The sequence below is a fragment of the Macaca thibetana genome, chromosome 7 (genome assembly GCF_024542745.1).
Source record: "Macaca thibetana thibetana isolate TM-01 chromosome 7, ASM2454274v1, whole genome shotgun sequence".
In the NCBI taxonomy this organism is placed as follows: Eukaryota; Metazoa; Chordata; class Mammalia; order Primates; family Cercopithecidae; genus Macaca; species Macaca thibetana.
Window position 1 is genome coordinate 107,398,737 of NC_065584.1, and position 19,247 is coordinate 107,417,983.

Sequence of the window (19,247 nt, forward strand, 5' to 3'; positions counted from 1 at the left end):
GTTGATCAGGCTGGTCTTGAACTCCTGACCTCAGGTGATCTGCCCGCCTTGGCCTCCCAAAGTACTGGGATTACAGGTGTGAGCCACTGCGCCCAGCTGATGTGCGCCATCATTTCTGTGGTTCATCGTGGCTGTGGAACAGTGCGCTTAGCACCCACCTTTGTAAAGAACCTGGAAAATTACGTGAGAAAATTAAATAGTTTACACACAATTGTTTCAGGCCTCAGGTCTCTGGCATTTTGTTTAAGGTGACCTCAATTTTGGCAGCTGCATTTATTAAATGCTATGTACCTGTCACTCCAACTTGTAACTTTAAAGAATTACAAATGACGATGTTTTTAAGCATACAGAGCTAAGCTAGGAATGCTGAACACTGTGTCAAAGATCCGAGGGCAGGTGAAGGCCACAGGATACCCGCAGACGGAAGGCTTGCTGGGGGACTGTATGCTGAAATACGGGAAGGAGCTTGGGGAAGACTCCACCTTTGGTGAGTTATTCCGAGATCACCTCAGGGAGCTGAGAACTCCTCCAGTATGGTTTTAGGTTATGCACAAACCCTTCAGTTTAACAACCTTTATTATTTTTCCATATTACCAAAGTAATACATGTTAATTGCAAGAGGTTTAGAAAACATAGGTAAGTAAAATAAAGAGAAATGTTAACATCACCCATAATCCCATACTCACTGATAGGCCCAGTTAAACTCTGTTGTGTATCTTCTTCTTTTTTTTTTTTTTTAGGAGACAAAGTCTATGCCCAGGCCGGAGTGCAGTGGCGCGATCTTGGCTCACTGCAACCTCTGCCTTCCAGGTTCAAACAATTCTCATGCCTCAGCCTCCCAAGTAGCTGGAATTATAGGCTCAAGCCACCATGCCTGGCTAATGTTTTGTATTTTTAATAGAGACAGGATTTCACCATGTTGGCTGGCTGGTTTTGAACTCCTGACCTCAAGCGATCTGCCCACCTCGGCCTCCCAAACTGCTGGGATTACAGGAGTGAGCCACTGCACTCGGCTTGTTGTGTATCTGTTATGCCTTGTTTGTTCTTAAATGTGTTCATATGTACTTTTAAAAACCACACTAAGGCTATAGTACGTATACTCCTCGGTAACACTGACTATATAATGATCCATATCATAAAATAATTAATCTTCCATGATATTGTTTTTAATGGCTACATAATATTTCATGTATCATAGTTTGTTCAGTCAATCCCATTTACTAAATAAATGTTTCTTTATGTAAAAACATTTTACATAGCATTTACAATAACTGTTTTGGTAGGTAAATCTTTGGGGATATCCAAAATTATATTCTTTGACATAATTTAGATAACATTTCTAGTATAAAATTGCTGAGTCAAGGGTATGCTTCTTTCGGCCTGGTGCGGTGGCTCACGCCTGTAATCCCAGCACTTTGGGAGGACGAGGCGGGCAGATCACGAGGTCAGGAGATCAAGACCATCCTGGCTAATATAGTGAAACCCCGTCTCCACTAAAAATACAAAAAAAATTAGCCAGCGTGGTGGCGGGCACCTGTAGTCCCAGCTACTTGGGAGGCTGAGGTAGGAGAATGACGTGAACCTGGGAGATGGAGATTGTAGTGAGCCGAGATCACGCCACTGTACTCCAGCCTGGACGACAAAGTGAGACTCCCTCTCAAAAAAAAAAAAAAAAAAAAAAAAAAAAAGGCTATGCTTATTTTTCAGGTTTTGAAAGCATAGTCCCAACCTACCTTCAGAAGGGTTACACCCATTTGACACTGTTGCCAGGAGTGAGTGAGGGTGTTTCCCTACACAGTTCCTAACCCTAGAGGTTATCTTTTTAATTTACTTTTAAATGACTGATCATTTGATATGTAGTATACAAAAATGATATCTCATTGCTGTTTTAGCTCCATCTTTTGGATCACGTGTGAGGTGGAATTTTTATTTGTGTTTGTCATTATTTTTGTGAATTGTGTGTTTGTGTCCTTGGCCTGCTTTTGCATTAGGAGGTCCATTTTCCCCCCTCCTGTCTCATGAGCTCTTTAAATGGTCAGGATATTTGCTCATTGGCTGTCTTGTATGTTGATGAAATTTTGTCCCAGGTAAGCATTTACCTTCGGACCTTGTGTATGAAGGTCATTTCAATGGAGAGATATTTTTATTTTTTAATTAGTGAAGCTCTTTAGTCTTCTTATATGGTTTCTAGCTTTTTGGAATCATGTTTAGACAATCTTTTTCATCCCACTCCCTGGCAAATGATATACATATTTATTTATACTTGTTTTTGAATTCTATATTTTCTTTTCTTGCCTTTAAATTTCCAAGCTCCTGCATTTATTGGAGCTACAGTGCAATAGGGTTCTAATTTTGTTTTCTAACAAATAAATAGCTGTTTCAGTACTTTATTGAAAAGTCCAACTTTCTCCTGATGATTTGAAATGATTCTTTTGTTATAGACTAATTTTTATAAGTTGTTTGTTTATGGTCTTTCTCTTCTGTTTCTTGATCTATATCCTGTTTTGATTCAGTGTCATATTGTTTTAAGTATTAAAGTTTTAAAACATACTTTAATATATTTTACTAAAAATTTATCTAGGTATTGTATTGCAGAAAGTTTACGGACACACTTACTGGTTTTATTTTTCCAGGTGAAACTTAAGTACCTCTTATTTAAAAAAGTCATTACATTTTGATTGAGATTCATTTAAATTAATAAATTAAATTGAGGATTAATTGGATTTAATATACTAAGTATTCCAAAAGAATTTGGCATAGTTGCTATTCATGTAGTGGTAACAAGGCAGGAGATGGAAGTTGATAAATCAAATATTTGGCCACAGTAATCATTCTAGGAAATTGAAGGAAATATCTTTTGAAAAAAATGTTAAAACTCAAGCATTAAAACATGAATTAATTAGTGACAAAGGGTAGCATTATTCCTCAGAGCAGTATAATGTGAATTTTATTTTCTTCTAAGGGCCAATGGGGACAAGATGGCCTATCTCTTACTCTGAAGGCACATCAGTGAAGGGAGCAGGTGAAACTGCCAGGCAGGCCCTGACATCCAAGGACACTCCTGCCGTGCATCTGGCCTTGGTGACAGCCAGACAATTTGGTAGCTTCCCATGTGCCCAGCAACCTAAAGAAACTTGGGGTAAGGAAGAGAGCTGATGTCAGCAGGGCGTCAGGAACAGATGGATTTCTGCTGTTCCAAGGAAGAGGCTGTGCCGTTGGAAGTTTTCTTTTGGGGGGGCCACATGCTGGGACTTCCTACAGTGCAGAAACCTCAGTGGGTGGAGGCTGAGCCCCACACCCGTGGAATTGGACAGCGCCAGTCTCAGGCAAGGAGAGAGAATGTCGATTCCAGGGAGGTGGCGGCCCATGTTCAGAGCATCATCTTTGGAGTCTCCAACGTATTTGAAAATGTTTCTGTCAAGGTGAAATGAGCTGACATTGTGAGGCACTGGCACTGGTGGCAGAGGGGCTGGGTGTGGGGTCAGTATATGGTGACCATTTCTATCACCCAAATGGGACACTGATATTTCTCACCATTTGGGCAGGAAATAGTCCACAGGCTAGGAAGGGATATTTCATCTTCATTTAGGAATTATTTAGACACACTTTGGAGAGTTGAGCTAAGGAAATTTAGCTTCCAAGGAGGAATGAAGCTACCACTGGGTCCGTGTAGAGTCCTGGGAAGCCTTAGTTTAGAGTAATGGTTCCTACTTCTGTTTTGCAAGGTCCTATCTAGTATCTTTCTGTTTATTTTTTTATTTTTTTTATTTTAAGGGAGGTGAGGCACATGTTGCCATCTCTGTTTTACAGGTGAATAAGTTGTCCATGCCCTCGCCTGGTGGGTGAAACAACTCAAAGGTCAGACTTAGGCTGGGCTTTACAGTCTTCTTTAAGCCTAGGAATTGAGCAACCCCAATCTCCATCTTTTTACAAGATCAATTTGGAAAAACTCAAATATAGGAAAAATAGTTCATTCTAGTGCAGCATTTCCCAGGGATGTTTTCTAGAGACCCTGCAGCCCTCATTGTACAGAGAACTAGAGGGCACGTGGTCTGCAATAATATGGCAAATTACTGCCGATTAACTGGACTGAGATACCACGCTGTAATCCAGGAAAAACTACCTGTCACTACTCAAGCCAGGAAGTCTGGCCTGGGCTCTAGTGCACCAGCAGACCCCCACCCCACCCTGCTGACAGGATGTCCCATGTGACACCAGCAGGCTTTCTTTGACATCAGAGAGGGCAGGGAGCCTTAGAACCTTCTAGAAGGATACAGGGAGTAGCCTTGAGAAGATCCCACAGCTAGAAGCTGAGATGTTTTATTGGTTTATTTCTATTGTAATTTTTACTGGTTAACAGCCCCATGAGTGAATCCTTTCATTGTTTACAAGGAGATTTTATTCTTAAGCTTCTAAGGAACCCTCCGTGCCAGATTCCCAAATTACCAGTTTTTTTAAAAGGATCTTTATCCCCATCTAGTGGCCCAAATGGTAAGTACTTCGGTCTGCTAGCCTCAGTTGTATTTTCTGTGGTGGTGAAAGTGCAGAACATAGAGAGGAAAATGCAGAAAATAGGAAGCCTTGCTTTTTCTTTTTCATTCTGTTCCAGGATTCAGAGGTCCTGGAGCAAGGACCTTGCTACACCATCATCCACAAACTTTTGGTAAAGAATGAAATAAATAGCACTGTTAAACCTGGAGTAGTCTCCCAAAGAACCTTTTGTATTTATGTTTTCTATTCAAGGCAATGCATTGATAGAAGTTGGTGAATCCATGAAGCTAATGGCTGAGGTGAAAGACTCTCTTGATATTAATGTAAAGCAAACTTTTATTGATCCACTTCAGTTACTACAAGATAAAGATTTAAAAGAGATTGGGGTAAGTCTTCCAGGCTATAAATATACCTGTTGCTACTTAAGATGCTGTTTATATTTAAAATCATTAGAATGTTTCAGCAGGGACTCACTGAAAGCATCATCTTATGATGCTTGTGGGTAGGGTAAAAATAACCCAGTTCTATTTTCCTGGGCTCACTGGGAAAGAGTGCCAGGATCTATCTGCCCTGGAGATGAAGCAGGATAATGGGAGGGAATGTAAGCATGTTCTTTCAGCTGGAAATTCTGTATCTAGTTGAAGCCAGCTCAAAGCCAGGCTAAAAATCCATATTTCTGCAGCCATTTATCACATAACAAAGTAATTACATAACTTTGTAGTGCATTTCTTATTATCAAAATCATACCATAGTTGCATATTTTGATGCATTGCCCTGGTGGTCATTATTTTCCATTACTTCTCAAGAAAATCAACACCTAGAGACTGAATTTTTCATTTGGAAAACTGTTAAAAATGATATGCATAGGAATTTTCAGGTACCTGGAGATAATTGCATGCCACTTGCATGGTGGCATTTTTGTAGATGTGGGAAAACAGCCCCGAGACTTCTACCCCACCAGGGACTTCTACTCTGGAGGTACAAGCACGTTCTTATGGATATGTACAGAAGATGTTCTTCCGGGTACCTTCGAGCATGATCTCAACTTGGAGGTCATTTGAACCTTGGGCATATCCTGTTTTCCCTTCTTCAGACCTATTGATTCTCGAAGTGTGGTCCCTGGACTAGCAACATCAGCATCACTTATGAGAAATGCAAATTCTTGGGCCCCATCCCTTACCTCCTGAATCAGAAATCTTGGGGGTGAAGCCCAGCAAGTCTGTGTTTTATAAAGTCCTCCAGGTAATTCTGATGCACACTAATGTTCAAAAACCACCGTTCTAGCCCATTTTTTCCAGAACCCGAGGGGGAAGTGTGAACCCCCACTGGTCTAGCCTGTGTGACAGAGATGAGGCTGATGGGATGTGTGAGCTTGGGTGGCCTTCCCTGCTTGGACCGTGGGCCTTGAGATGGCTTCATATTCCAGGGGCCAGAGAAGGAACTGATGAATGTCAGATTATTGGTTCTTCCTTTGTTCATTCGTTGATTTATTTATTCATCCATCATCTGTGTATAGAGGGCCTGATGTGCCTTGCCACTGTGATGGGCAGTGGCCATATGTGGCTAACCAAGACCTGGTGCATGCCCTTGTGAAACTCACAGGTGTAGGGTAGAGAGACAAGTCAACAGATATCATGCACTTTGACAGTTGTTGGAGAGATTAGCCCAGGGACATGAAGGAGAGGCACCTCCCTCAGCCTGGCTGGGTCAGAGAAGGCTTCCCAGAGGAGGAGAAGCTGGCTATGCAGACTGGGAGACTCAGGTGGGCAAAATATCCAGCACAAGCTGACCAGAGGGCCAGGGCTGTGAGAGCAGGCAGGCTCGGGAACCTCGATTGTGTGGTATGGCCAGGGGATAGGGTGTGTAGGGAGAGAGGTGCTATGGAGGGAGGAAAGACTGAGAGTCACGGAAAGCCCTGGATGCCTGTCCAGGCATTGCATTTAGAGTTTCTGCTGAAAGCAAAGGGTATGAGGGAGAATTCAGGAAGTCTGAGTGAGAAATGAAAGCACCCATTCAGGAGCTCCCTAAACATCCCACTCCCCACCTGCACAGCCCTTGGCCCCGTCATGCATACCATCCTCTTCTTCCATCTCAGGGGAAACATGTTCCTGTTGCTGTCAAGCCAGGGACATGTTTGTTGCTCTCAAGTCCTCTACTGGGCCGCCGGGTTTGTCATCTCTCACTTCCTCAGGGCCGTTGTGACATCCATCGTCCTCTCTGCTGTACCTTCATTCTTTCCCTTTCTATCTGTTGGCTTCTTCCTGTTAACATTTACGCACATCAGCACAGCTGCCCTTGACCCCTGGCGTCACATCTCACTCCCTCCTGTCCATTCTCTAGCCCACAGCAAGGGCATCCTTCCTGAGCTGCAAACCTTCCTGGCTGCCCACCGGAGGTGGGGTGAAGATACAGCCCCTCAGCCCTTCACAGCCTGGCCCCTCCTTTCCTCTGTGGCCTTATTGCCACCCCTTCCCCATGTGAACTCTGTCCAGCCTCACTGAATCATTTCCAGCTCCCTGGTGACATTTTGCTTTGTGCTTTCTCGCTATTTGCTGTCTTTGTCCTTTCACCCCATCTCCTGGCTGTGTCACCTCACCCCTCAGCTCGGATGTGCTTTCCTTTGGGAAGCTGTTTGTTCTTTTGCTAGACTCTGTGGGGTACCCCTTCTGTGCCCCTGTGCCATGAGCACTGTTGCTTATCTTCTGCTCATATTGAGCAGTCCATTCCTTGGGGTGAGGGATCGTGGTTTGTTCCCTGTAGTCACAAGCCTGCCACATGGTTTGTGCTCACACACATTATTTTATTTTTTATTTTTTATTTCTTTTGAGACAGAGTCTCGCTCTGTTGCCCAGGCTGGAGTGCAGTGGCATGATCTCGGCTCACTGCAAGCTCCACCTCTTGGGTTCACGCCATTCTCCTGTCTCAGCCTCCTGAGTAGCGGGTACTACAGGCGCCCGCCACCACGCCTGGCTAATTTTTTTGTATTTTAGTAAAGACGGGGTTTCACCATGTTAGCCAGGATGGTCTCGATCTCCTGACCTCGTGATCCGCCTGCCTCAGCCTCCCAAAGTGCTGGGATTACAGGTGTGAGCCACTGCGCCTGGCCTATTTTATTTTTTTTTTATTTTAATTTTTGTGGGTACTTAGTAGGTGTATATGTTGGTTGGGTACAGGAGATGTTTTTCCAAATTATTTTTGAATGGTTGATTCTAGAGAAGTGACAGTCTGGGTTCTGGGGATGCCAAAACATCTCCCCCAAATGCACAGCTGTAAAACCAAATGTCTCCTTTGCTGACATATAGCAAGTTTTATTTCTTCTTGTGCGGTCATCATGGAGGAAGGTCATATGAAAAGTCAGCATTGCTCCTCCACCTGGCCAACCACAGACACATATGTGGTCCTGAGTAGTAAGTGGGTGAAATGTGTAAAATACACTTATTCTGAAATGTTGCAGTTCCCTATGCAAAAAAATAATTTTCTAAATGCCATTTTGTTACTCAGATGCTGTTTGATATAGAACTGTAAATCTAAACTTAAATTATGTGGATGATGGAAAGTTAAGAGTCCAAGGTTTAGGAAGCCTTTCACAGTCTTGCCTATGCTCCATGTCGCTCAGAAATCAGGGGTTGGGAGCCTGTTCATTTGACATATGACTGACTTTCAGGTGTTCATGTAGAGGTACAGAGGGATTAGGGACCAGCCCAAAGTCACAGCATAGGAGACAGATGCTTCTGACTCTCTGGGTGCTCTTTTCACCGAGTCATGAAAGTTAGAAGCAGTGCTTCCTGCTAAAATGAATAGTGCAAGCTATCCTCGTGCTTCAGTGGGATGATCAGTTTCTACATACACTTTCGATACCCAGTGTCTGATTTCTGAGGATTATAGCCATAAACTCTCCAGGGACCCCTCCCTTGTCCTGTATAGCTCTCCCACTCGACACTGTTCTGACACGGGGTCTCTCTGCTTGGACACAAACTATGATGGGAAACCTGCTACACAAGGCAGCCTGTTCCATGAGTAGACAGTTCTGTTAGATTTTGTTAAAGGGGTTATAATATTGTTTAGAGTTTTTCCCATTTCAGAGGTTGTCTGTGAATCTCTCTCCTTTGCATTCATTAACAGCATTTTATACAACTTATTTCTTGATTGTTTGGGAACTTTATGGAGATCCATTAATATTCTAAGGGATTGTAGAAGTTTGTGATTTTATAGTCTACTACTTAGTCAGGCGTTGACAATAGTGCCAAAAGAAATGTTCCTACTATGTTTTGTTTGGTTAACCTGGTTAGAAATTATCTGGACATTAAGAAGGCTGAAGTGAGGGATCGTATAAAGAACGTTGGAAAAGAATATCTGAGCATGGCTACTGCATCTTTATGTTCCATACAGACACTCATTTATTCTATCACCTATCTGTCCATTCATTCATTCATTCATTCATTCATTCCACAAATATTCCTTGAGCACCTGAAGTGAGGAGAGCCTCCATCAGGTGCTGAGGTGCTCCCAATAGCAGTGTAAGGTGGGTTCCTGCCCTCTGGAATCTAGGCCGAGAAAAAGCAATGACCATTTTAATAGAAATAATTTTTTTGTGCCACGTTTTGAATGTAGCGCCTCTCTGAGGGACTCCCTTCTCTTTTTTTAGCATCACCTGAAAAAGCTGGAAGGCCGCCGCCTGGATTACGATTATAAAAAGAAACGAGTAGGTAAGATACCAGACGAAGAAGTCAGACAAGCGGTAGAAAAATTTGAAGAGTCAAAGGAGTTGGCTGAAAGAAGCATGTTTAATTTTTTAGAAAATGATGTAAGTATTTAAACCAAACAGGAGATTTTAATGTAAATGAATGAAACATTGAATATATGACTATGACCAGCATGTTGAAAAGCTCTAAAGCAGGGGTGCCCAATCTTTTGTCTTTCCTGGGCCACACATAAAATACCCTAACAATAGCTGATGAGCTTAAAAAAAATTGCAAAAAAAAAACTCCATAATTTTTTTTTTTTTTTGAGACAGAGTCTTGCTCTGTCACCAGGCTGGAGTGCAGTGGCACCATCTTGGCTCACTACAACCTCCGCCTCCTGGGTTCAAGCAATTCTCATGCCTCAGCCTTCTGAGTAGTTGGGATTACAGCCACGCGCCACCACACCCAGCTAATTTTTATATTTTTAGTAGAGATGGGGTTTCACCATGTTGGCCAGAAGGGTCTTGATCTCCTGACCTAGTGATCTACCCACCTCGGCCTCTCAAAGTGCTGGGATTAAAGGTGTGAGCCACTATGCCTGTCCAATCTCATAACGTTTTAAGAAAGTTTATGAATTTGTGTTGGGCCACATTCAAACCCATCCTGGGCCACATGCGGCCTGTGGGCCACAGGTTGGACAAACGTGCTCTAAAGCCTTAGCTGTTATGCAGGTTTCCAGAATTTTCTCCTATGTCCTGCCTCAGAGATTGCTTCAGACATCCAGCAAGCCCTGACTCACATACTTTTTTGGAGACAGGGTCTCACTCTGTTGCCCAGGCTGGAGTGCAGTGGCATGATTGTGACTCACTGCAGCCTCGACCTCCCAGGCTCAAGTGATCCTCCCACCTCAGCCTTGTGGATAGCTGGGACCACAGGCATGCCACCAAACCCGGATAATTTTTTCTCAAGATGGGAGTTTTGCCATGTTGCCCAGGCTGGTCATGAACTCTTGGGCTCAAGGCATCTACCTGCCTCAGCCTCCCAAAGTGCTGGGATTACAGGTGTGAGCCACCATGCCTAGTCCCTGGCTCAGTATCTTAAATCTTGAGGAGTCCTGTTTATCCCAGGATTGCTTCAGAGGTTGTCTCTGAAGATTGCGAAGTAGACTGACTTTTGTATGTGAGGCCATAGCATTTGTGGTTTCACAGGAGAATGAAAAGTCCAGGTCATGTGGTAATTTGCCATTTTGCTAAGACTGAAAAGTACTTGGCAAGGCAGATGTTTAAGGGAGAGCAGCTCTGTTAGCTGGTGGAGGGGGTGGGGGAGAGCTGCTGTCATCCCCCAGCTCTCTGATGCCTTTACCTGTCATAGCCCACATTCAAGGCACCTAAATTTTTCAGCTGTTCCGTAGTGGTGCTTGTGGGCTCGGGAATTGTGAAGGTCTTGGATCTTATCCCTCAGAAGTACCAATCTTCTATTGTAGTGTGGTTCCTGCCATTTGCTTTGATTTTATTTGTCCAAGTAAAGTCAAATGAAATGGAATTAAGGAGGACGGTGACTCCTGACCAGGCAACACGCAGCTGGGGGTGGCCTCCCTGCTCGGCCTTGGGTTTAAGGGGCCATTGGCACTTTGACTGCCTGAGTGGAAGAGGTGTCAGCCACCTGCCTCCCTACTGAGCCCCTGCCCTCAGCCTGGCCTCAGCAATGCCAGGAGCTGTCTCAGCCCCAGTATTAGCATGGGACCTAATTGTTAAGTTTTTAAACCTGTGGGAACAAGTCAGGAGGTTTATTTATCCTCAAGACCATGCTGTACTTATAACAGTTTATTTAAAGGTACACTGAGGTCTTACTTCTTTTGAGACAAGTCAAAATGCATTGAGCACCTTTTATTTACCATGGTGATATGTGGAGGGATTGTGTCCAATACTGACAAGACATTCATCCTGGAGAATGAATTCTCCCAACTGGAGATGCCAATTTGAAATTTCCCATGGCCATTAAACCACTGAGGCCTGAAAAGTACTGTACTGTGTTTCTCCTTTTAATTTTTTTTTTAGGAGGAGGGGGAATAGGAGGAGGTGTGACAGTTCGGTATCTCTGTTTTTCTTTAAATATATGAATTTCCTCTTGAAATTGTCCCTAAGCAACAGCCATTTTGTTTTGTTTCAGATTGCCGTATTGTTTTGAAGTCTTTATAAAATGTAATTTGAAGTGTGACATGTACCAGATACTCTTTGAGGGGCCATATGGAATGTTGCCCTGCTGGCTCCAGGCCCATTCATGGCTTAAACTCTGAGATTGTGTCTTGTGTCCGATGTGCTGTCTGACCTATTTGTGCCGTTTATTACCCATGCGGGAACCACGATGATGGGTTTTCGCAAAGTGCTCCATGAGGGAAGCCTGTCTCAGCCACGCTGGCCTTAGCAGTTGACTCAAGAGACCTCAGTTTTCCCCCTCAGTGTCAGTCAAAAGTCAAAAAGGATCCCTTCATTATAAAAGCTCAATCAGTTGTCCATGTTTTGACAGTGACACATATTCTGTCTGTCACAGATGGGTTAAGCCCTCCCACCCTGCCCCGGCAGAAGTAAGAGCTGGTTCCTAGCCCAAGCTCCGCAGGGGCCCTGGTGCTGGCCTTGCTCCGGCCTGGTTGTCATGTTTCCTCCAAGGCTTCCTGTGGGAAATTGACCTGCGGGTGAGTGGAGGTTTCCCCTGTGCAGCTCTGGGGAGTCGGGGCTGCTCCCTCAGCCTGGATCCTGGGGTCTTCACCTTCACAAGGAGGGGTTTTCTGGCTTCTACTTCTGCCACTGAGGTGGGAGGAGACCAGTGTTATGAAATGGAGAGGGACCGCCCAGGCTGCCTGGAAACCAGGCTCTTTCCTTCCTCCCTTCTCCCTCCCTCCTGCTGTCTGTAGCTGCAGTGGCTACTAGGGGTGCCCTGGCTGCTGGTTCTTGCGGTAGTGGTGGTGATAGTGATGGTGATAATGATGATGACAATGACAAGAGCTACCATTCACTGACACCCCATGATAAAGAGGCTAAGGGGGTACTGTTGATGGTCCCTGTCATGGCGCCCTTGCATTTACCTTTTCCCCTACCCAGGTTTATAGCTGAGGAGACTCAGAAGTGATTGTGTAGGCTTCAGAAGCCCATCTTACTCTCTTCTTGGGGTAAACAACATTAGATCAGAGGGCACCACCTCAGTCTTTCCCATGTCAGTGTGTCTGTGCCATAGCCAGGTGGTCTGACTGTCCTCTCCTGTTGACCAGGCAAGGTAGAGAAAAATCTCCTCCGGGTCACTCCTTGGACCTGACATGCAAATGCCAATACTGCCGGGTGCTTGGGGATAAACAGAGAATGTGACTTGCTGGGAGAAAGACAAAATGCCAATACATGGTGGATGGGGCGTACTTGAATCCTTGGCCCTGCATTTGATCCATCTCCAACAACCAGGCCAGAGCTGGTGGCTCTGCAGCCCATGGGACTCTGGCTTCCTGCTCCCTCTGAGTCACCACCCGCACGTCCAACCTTGGTCACTCAACCTCTTGTTGCCATGTTGCTTCCTTTCCTGTGGGGAAGTCCTGCATGAGGAGCTGTGCTTCAGGGTGGCGGGGGAGGGCTGGATTTCCTGGCAGAAACTAAAGATGGCTGGGACCTGTTCTAATCGCCATGTCAAACACAGTGGGTCTTCGGGTGCTGCTGCCTGATGGATTGGACGGTGTTTCCACTTGATCCGGTACCTGCTGGAGACAAGGTGTACAAACTGTCAAATAAGCGGCTGCAAGGGAAGCCTGGTGGCAGGCAGCGGAGGCCCTGACACTTCCTCCAGACACAAGTAGAACATGCTTCTGTTACTGTGGGGATATCACAGTATCAGATATCTGTGGGGATATCAGTCCTAGCCATTCACCCTTTGGATTCTGACCAATGGAGGAAGTGACAAAAAAGCCAGATTGGAATCAAGGGACATCTCTTTAACTGATGAGAACACTTGAAAGTTGTAAAATACAGACCTCCTGGTCAACGTTGCTGAAGGACATGGCCTGGACTTAAAGTCCCGATGACACTTTCTCCTCCTTGCACCTTCTTCGGTGGATGACAGCCAGCTCTAGGGGAGAGCCAGCCTGTCCTAGGTGGTGACCTAGACACAGCCTGAGACGCTGAAGCTGGGTGAGTGGGAGCCTTGCTGGCCGCAACCCTGCAGAGCCAGTGACTGAGGCAGAGCAACCCATCCTACTAACTAGGGAGCATCCCCAGCCTCATCCATGAGAGGAGGAGGAGGAGGAGGAGGAGGGCCTGGTGAGAAGACTTAGAAGCATTCACTCCAAAGAGAAAGTGAATAAGCAGAGAAAAGCGAATGAAGGGAAATCCTCTGAGATGGGTGTGCTTGGTGCTCTGGTGCTACCTGCCCATCTCTGTTTGGCACTGACCATTCAAAGACCGAAATCTCACCCTGGGGGAAGAGCTGGTGCCTTCTCTAGCCCTCATGTCTCTTCGTCCTGCCTTAGACACAATAAAAGCTTCACTGGGGAATGCCTCAAAAGAAACTGTTTGCCAAAGCTCTGTCTGATGTGAGGAGAACCCTGACTGGAGTTAACAGACTTGGTCTTTCCTGGGTCTCCAGATGTAATACTTCCTAGGGTTTTCTGGCCAACAGGCCATTTGCAGGGATTTCCAGGGTGTGGTCTTTCATCTGTCCTCACCTCTGCATTCTCCCAACTGAGAAACAAACCGGGGGAGCCACATAGGATCACATGCCAGCCCCTTGCTCAGAGAGCAGGGCTCTCTAGAAAGCCATGTTGGAAGGGGCAGCTTGGGCCTGGGTCCACAGTAGAAGTCCAGTGAGCTATTCCTGGCCTGAAGTCTAGACCTTGGAGCCCCTGCAGGGAGAGCGGGTGCAGAGACCACAAAGCCAAATGACACATGATCTTGTGGCCACTTCACAAACCCACTTTCTTGAGAAATCCGGAGCCCACAGCCAGGCCCCTACTGCCTTTCCTTGCAGTGTCCAGATACCCTGGTTATTAGGGCCAAGTGGGTGCCACTCCTGCAATCTCACCAGTTAGATAAATCACCAAAGGAAGGGGAGGTGGAGAGATATGATGTGCTCACTCTAACATTCCTAAGCAGAAGTTGTATCTATTTTCTTATCTATTTTTGGCAGAACTGGGAATGGGAGAATGAAGAAGAGTCTCCTTTGGCCCCACACTGTAGCCTTTGGTTGTGTTCTGAGTGGCAGCTGGATTGGAGACATTGAGCATTTCTTCACATTTTGCCTGAGGCTGAACAGCATCATTATTCTATAGGCAATGATGCAAGCCAGGAGGTGTTTTGGTTCTCCAACTTTCCAGGGATCCAGGAGGGGCAGTCCCATGACTAATTTCTCACCAGGCCAAGTTGGGCCTGGCAGGGTCCTGAGAGGTACCCAGGGCAGCCCTCCTCTTGGAGAAAAGTGTGGGAAAGTCAGCAGACTGGTTACCAGCCTTCATTGCCATTTCTTGGGAACAGTATATCACCCATAGGTTTGTTAACACACTATCACCTTTTCTGTCTTTGCAGAGAAGTTTATTCCTCACAACTTACCATTAGCAAATGTAGGTCTTTGACATTAGCAGAAATCAGAGATTATTCCATAGAAGATGCTTATTTCAGTCCAGTGAGTAAAGGCACCTGCAGTCCTGGCTCTCTTGGTATACATTCCCCAGCTACAGGACCCTCCTTCCATCCATGGGTTTAGACCCATGGAATTACTAGATTCCAGATTCCTGGGGTCTTTCCATTGGTCTAGGGTAGCATTTTCCAAAATCCATCCCATGGGATGTTAGTGTGTTTTGCATTAATAATGTCTCTGTGGTCAAACACGTTTGGGAAACCCTGGGTTAAATAAAACTAAACAGAGTTTCTTTATCACAAGACTTTTCGGAGTCTTTATTTGATAGTAAGAAAGATTAATTCCTAAGAGAAAATACAGTTGGCAGTTTACCAAACTTATTTGACCACAGAATTCTGTCACATTATTATGTTATTACTAATGTTTCAGAGACTGTAATGTGTGGAATAAGATACATTAGGAGGTACTGAACTCATAGAAAGCATATCCAGCAAGGAGTGTGATACCTGAATTCTGTTTCCAGTTTTGCTTCTGCTAAGCCTCTGGGAAAATCATTTCACCTGACTGGTATCAGGCAAATTAACAACTGCATTTGAGAAATTCTTTAAAAGGATAAAGTGGAGAATAAAAGTGTAAGGGATTATTATCCATGTTATTAATTTAATTGCCTTACTCAAACTTTTCTCAGAAACTCTGAATAAAGGCTTTTGCCCCATTGGAAAATGCATCAGTTTATAACCAGACTGCAAAATTCATGAGAAATTTTCCATAGCTTCTCTGAGGAATCCACAGAGAGTGGAGGTCTTTGATATGATAGAGCAAGAAATTACTGGTATTATTACACTGTAAATTGAAGATGACCTGTATGGGAAATGTGCCTTTTCAGTTGTTAAAGAGAATGACTTGTCGTCTTTTGAAGATGTATACTTCTTTATTCATGCTTGCCAAGCACACTTGCAGACCCCAGGTGTCTGGACAGGCATCAGCTGCTCACATCACAGTTCTCTCTCTGTCCTCGCCATGGGCTGCAGGGTGTGCTACTCTCTGCTTACTCACCCGGCTGCTCACCAAGTCCCCTGGTAAGTGATTGCTAAAGGGTCAGAGGAGAGTTCCCAGCCCTGCTCCTTCTGGCCACCCCAGTTTCCATAGTCCTCTTGCAGAGTTGACCTAAGACAGTCTTTGTTACAATATGCAGTCCTTTGAGCCATTCTTCCTTTGGGTACAGCCTAAGCCCTTTGCAGTTGGCCCTCAAGGCCAGGCTAATGGCTCAGATCTTATGCAAGTGTCCCTGAGGTTTCCACAACTCCTAGAAACTTCTAGTATCCTTAGTCCACTGTAGTTGGGGACATCTATTCTCTGTTTCCATCCTCAGGACTAAAGTACTCCCAACGGCCATACATGCTGCTAATTATCCATTAGTTTCCAGCTAAAGAGAGGTTTGGAGTGAAATGTATCCACAGGGGACACATGTGTGTCACTTGTGGATTGTACATTGTGTGTAGTCTACCATGGGAGATAAATTGAGTTAATTCCTGTTTTGGGGTTATCCCTCAGAAGAGAGTGAGAAGCCCTGGGATACAGCCAAGCCAACAGTGAAGTCCCCAGGCCCAGTCACGATGGGTCCATTACCCCCTGAGTTTGGTTCCTATGTGTCTCCAGGCAACAACTCCCATCACCATGAATGGGGGACCCTGGGCAGCACTAATCTCATTGTTAGGTTTTTGCGTAGTTTGAAGATGGGCTAAAATAGCTCTGTATCAGTTTCCTGTTGGGGCCATAACAAATGACCACAAACTGTAGCTTAAAGCAGCACACATTTATTGTCTTCCAGCCTAGAGTCCTAAAATAAAGGTGTGGGTAGGGCCACGTTTGTTCTGGAGGCTCTGGAGGAAGAAGCTGCTTCTTTGCCTTTTCCAGCTTCTACAGGCCACTTGCATTTCTTGGCTCATTCTTCGCTTCCTCCCTCTTCACAGCCAGTGGCACAGCATCTTCACATACCTCATTCTGACCTCTGCTTCCATTGGCACATCTTCTCTGACCTTGGCACTCCTGTCTCCCTCTTAAAGGACCTCATGATTACGTTGAGCCATTCAGACATTCCAAAATAATCTCCTCATGTTAAGATCCTTAACTCAATCATAACTGCAAAGTCCCTTTTGCTATGTGAAGTAACATATTTGCAGGTTTGGGGAATTAAGATTTGGACATCTTTTCAGGCTCCGTGATTCTGTCTACCTCAGGCCCCCTCTGGTTTTATGGTTCTGTGCATCTCCCAGGTAGCTTCACAGCCCTCACTTCACACATTTGTCAGCCACCAAGGCCTGTGCCTCCTTGACCTTTAACCTACGTGGAAGTCTGCTTGCATTATGAGTTTCTCACTTCAAACATCAGCTGAGTGTGAGCCCATCTGTAGGAGCTAGAGTGCTTCATTTTCAGAAAAGGGAGTGGATTCTCTGGAAATCCAGTTCCTCGGCATATATTATGTGAACATTTTTATGGGTGAGGTCACACTTTGCTCTGAATAGATGGCACCAGCAAAGTGTCAGCCCAGGTCTCAACCTAGAAGTGGAATTAAGCCTTTCTTCCCATCCCAGGTGACTTTCTCTGATTCCACAGATGGACTGCTAAAATTCCAACAATGGAAGAAATGTTTTACCTTTTGGTCAGGTTTTGGCTCTTGCTAGGCCTGAGTTTATTGCTTTATCTTGGTTCTGCCTGTCTAGGTATTTATTTCTAATCGTTGTTTGGGAAGCTCTATCCACCTGTGTTGGTCCCCGTGGTCCCCAGCACACATCTCAATGCTCATGATCTGGGGGACAGCTGGAAGCTTCCATTTTTTTCAAGGAGGAAAATAATCTACTCGTAGCACACCTGGTCTTCACAGTCAACAAGAGACTTACAGCCTAGTAGCCACCCCTTCAGGACTTGTACTGAGCACCTACTAGGTGCAGGCATTGGGCAGTGCTGCCATTATTTCCCAAGGTTTAAGGGCTTTCAGGATTCATTTCCTTCCCAGAGTCAGCCACCCAATGAGCAGTTACAAATGCATCTCTAGATTACATCACCTTGTGTTTTAGCCACGACAGAGAGGATAGCTCGTAATCCCTTTGCCCCCTTCCCATTCCCCAACCTCAAATATGTTTCAAGAAATACTCATTTAGTTATCTTTCACGATTTCTTTAAAAATTATAAAATACAAGCATTTTATAAAGTGGGTAATAAGACAGGACAAATAAATTTTACTAAAGGCAGAGAGGCATGGCATAGATTTTACCAAGCACACCACTCTAGCACTGTAAGGAAGAAAAATTGTTTCTATAATAAATTCTACTCTGATTGTGCTAGGCCATGGCCCTGGACTTATTTAAAAGTATGTGTAAAAGCCAAAGACGTGAAATTTAAGAAATCCTTAGGATTTGGTAGGGGCCAGGCTGTCTTTGTTTTGTTTATTGGGTTTTTGGAAATTTAAGGCTAGGCTTGTTGCTTTTCCAGCCACAGAGCATGGTAAAGTAAATGAAACTCGACAGGATTTCATTGTTCGGATGCTGATTGCAGCTTGGCACACATGGAGTTCCATGTATACCTTACATGCATATTGAGCCCGTGTTTAAAATAGTATAAGTGGGTAAGAAAAATTTAAGTACAGGCAACTAAAGAATGATTTGCAACTACAAATGAAAGTAGCTTGGATCTTTGAAGGCTGCCAAGTCCATGATTGGTTAGGCAGGGTGAGATTGTGTGAATGAATCAGCAGGCAGACTTTGCCCTAAAGCTGAGTAGAAAATGAAGTATGGAAATGATGCATAGGCTTTGGGGAAACCTGCGAAGTGTAGGATTGATTTTGATTTGTGTCTTTGTCCAGCTCTATAGTTGATTGGATTCTTGCTGGGGGAGGCCCATCACCTCAACCCTCTGGGGCTTGCCTCTGGGGCTTCCAGAAATAAGCTTAATCTCTTTCCTGTAGCAGCCCCTCAGACACGTGGGGGAGCAGGAAAGCTCTCAGGCCTTCCTCAGATTGCTCTTCCTCAAATTATACAGCCCCATATCATCCAGGTTTTTATTATAAGACACAGCTTTAAAAAATTCATTGTAAGTTAGTCATTAATTTCATGAATGTCTTGATTTGTGGGAAACAGAGATGCCAGTGTCTTTATAGTTCATTCCCTTTAGCTCTATGTTTCAGGGAAAATATGTTGAGTGGATAGCAACAAAAAGCGTATAGGGGACAGGGAAATCGCCCCCATTCACATATTGCTCCCAGCCCCCTTTCTTATCTGTTTCATTTACAGTTCTTAACTGTTTAATTTACTTAATGTCTTGATTTGGCTTAGCTAGAAAGTGCGTGTAGAGACACTTGACTAAGTAGGCAGTTCCTTTGCTAAATGTTGGCTTCATTTATAACTGGAAGAGCTTTATCTCTCTGTTTTCAGATCCATGAGCTTTATAGCATAGAAAATCTCCTGAGAA

The 19,247-nt window shown here is 44.7% G+C and overlaps 1 protein-coding gene across 5 annotated transcripts in view; it reads left to right on the plus strand.

Moving 5' to 3' along the window:
* Positions 1–19,247, plus strand: part of SH3GL3 (SH3 domain containing GRB2 like 3, endophilin A3) — a 447,963-nt gene that overhangs the window by 396,630 nt on the left and 32,086 nt on the right. For 3 of the 5 annotated variants that reach the window (XM_050796192.1, XM_050796191.1, XM_050796188.1), the window contains 3 exons: positions 344–487; positions 4,744–4,877; positions 9,137–9,295. In XM_050796192.1, the coding sequence (XP_050652149.1) occupies positions 344–487; positions 4,744–4,877; positions 9,137–9,295 (437 nt within the window). The remainder of the gene's footprint in view (positions 1–343; positions 488–4,743; positions 4,878–9,136; positions 9,296–19,247) is intronic. The other 2 variants (XM_050796189.1, XM_050796187.1) reach the window with 2 other exon arrangements.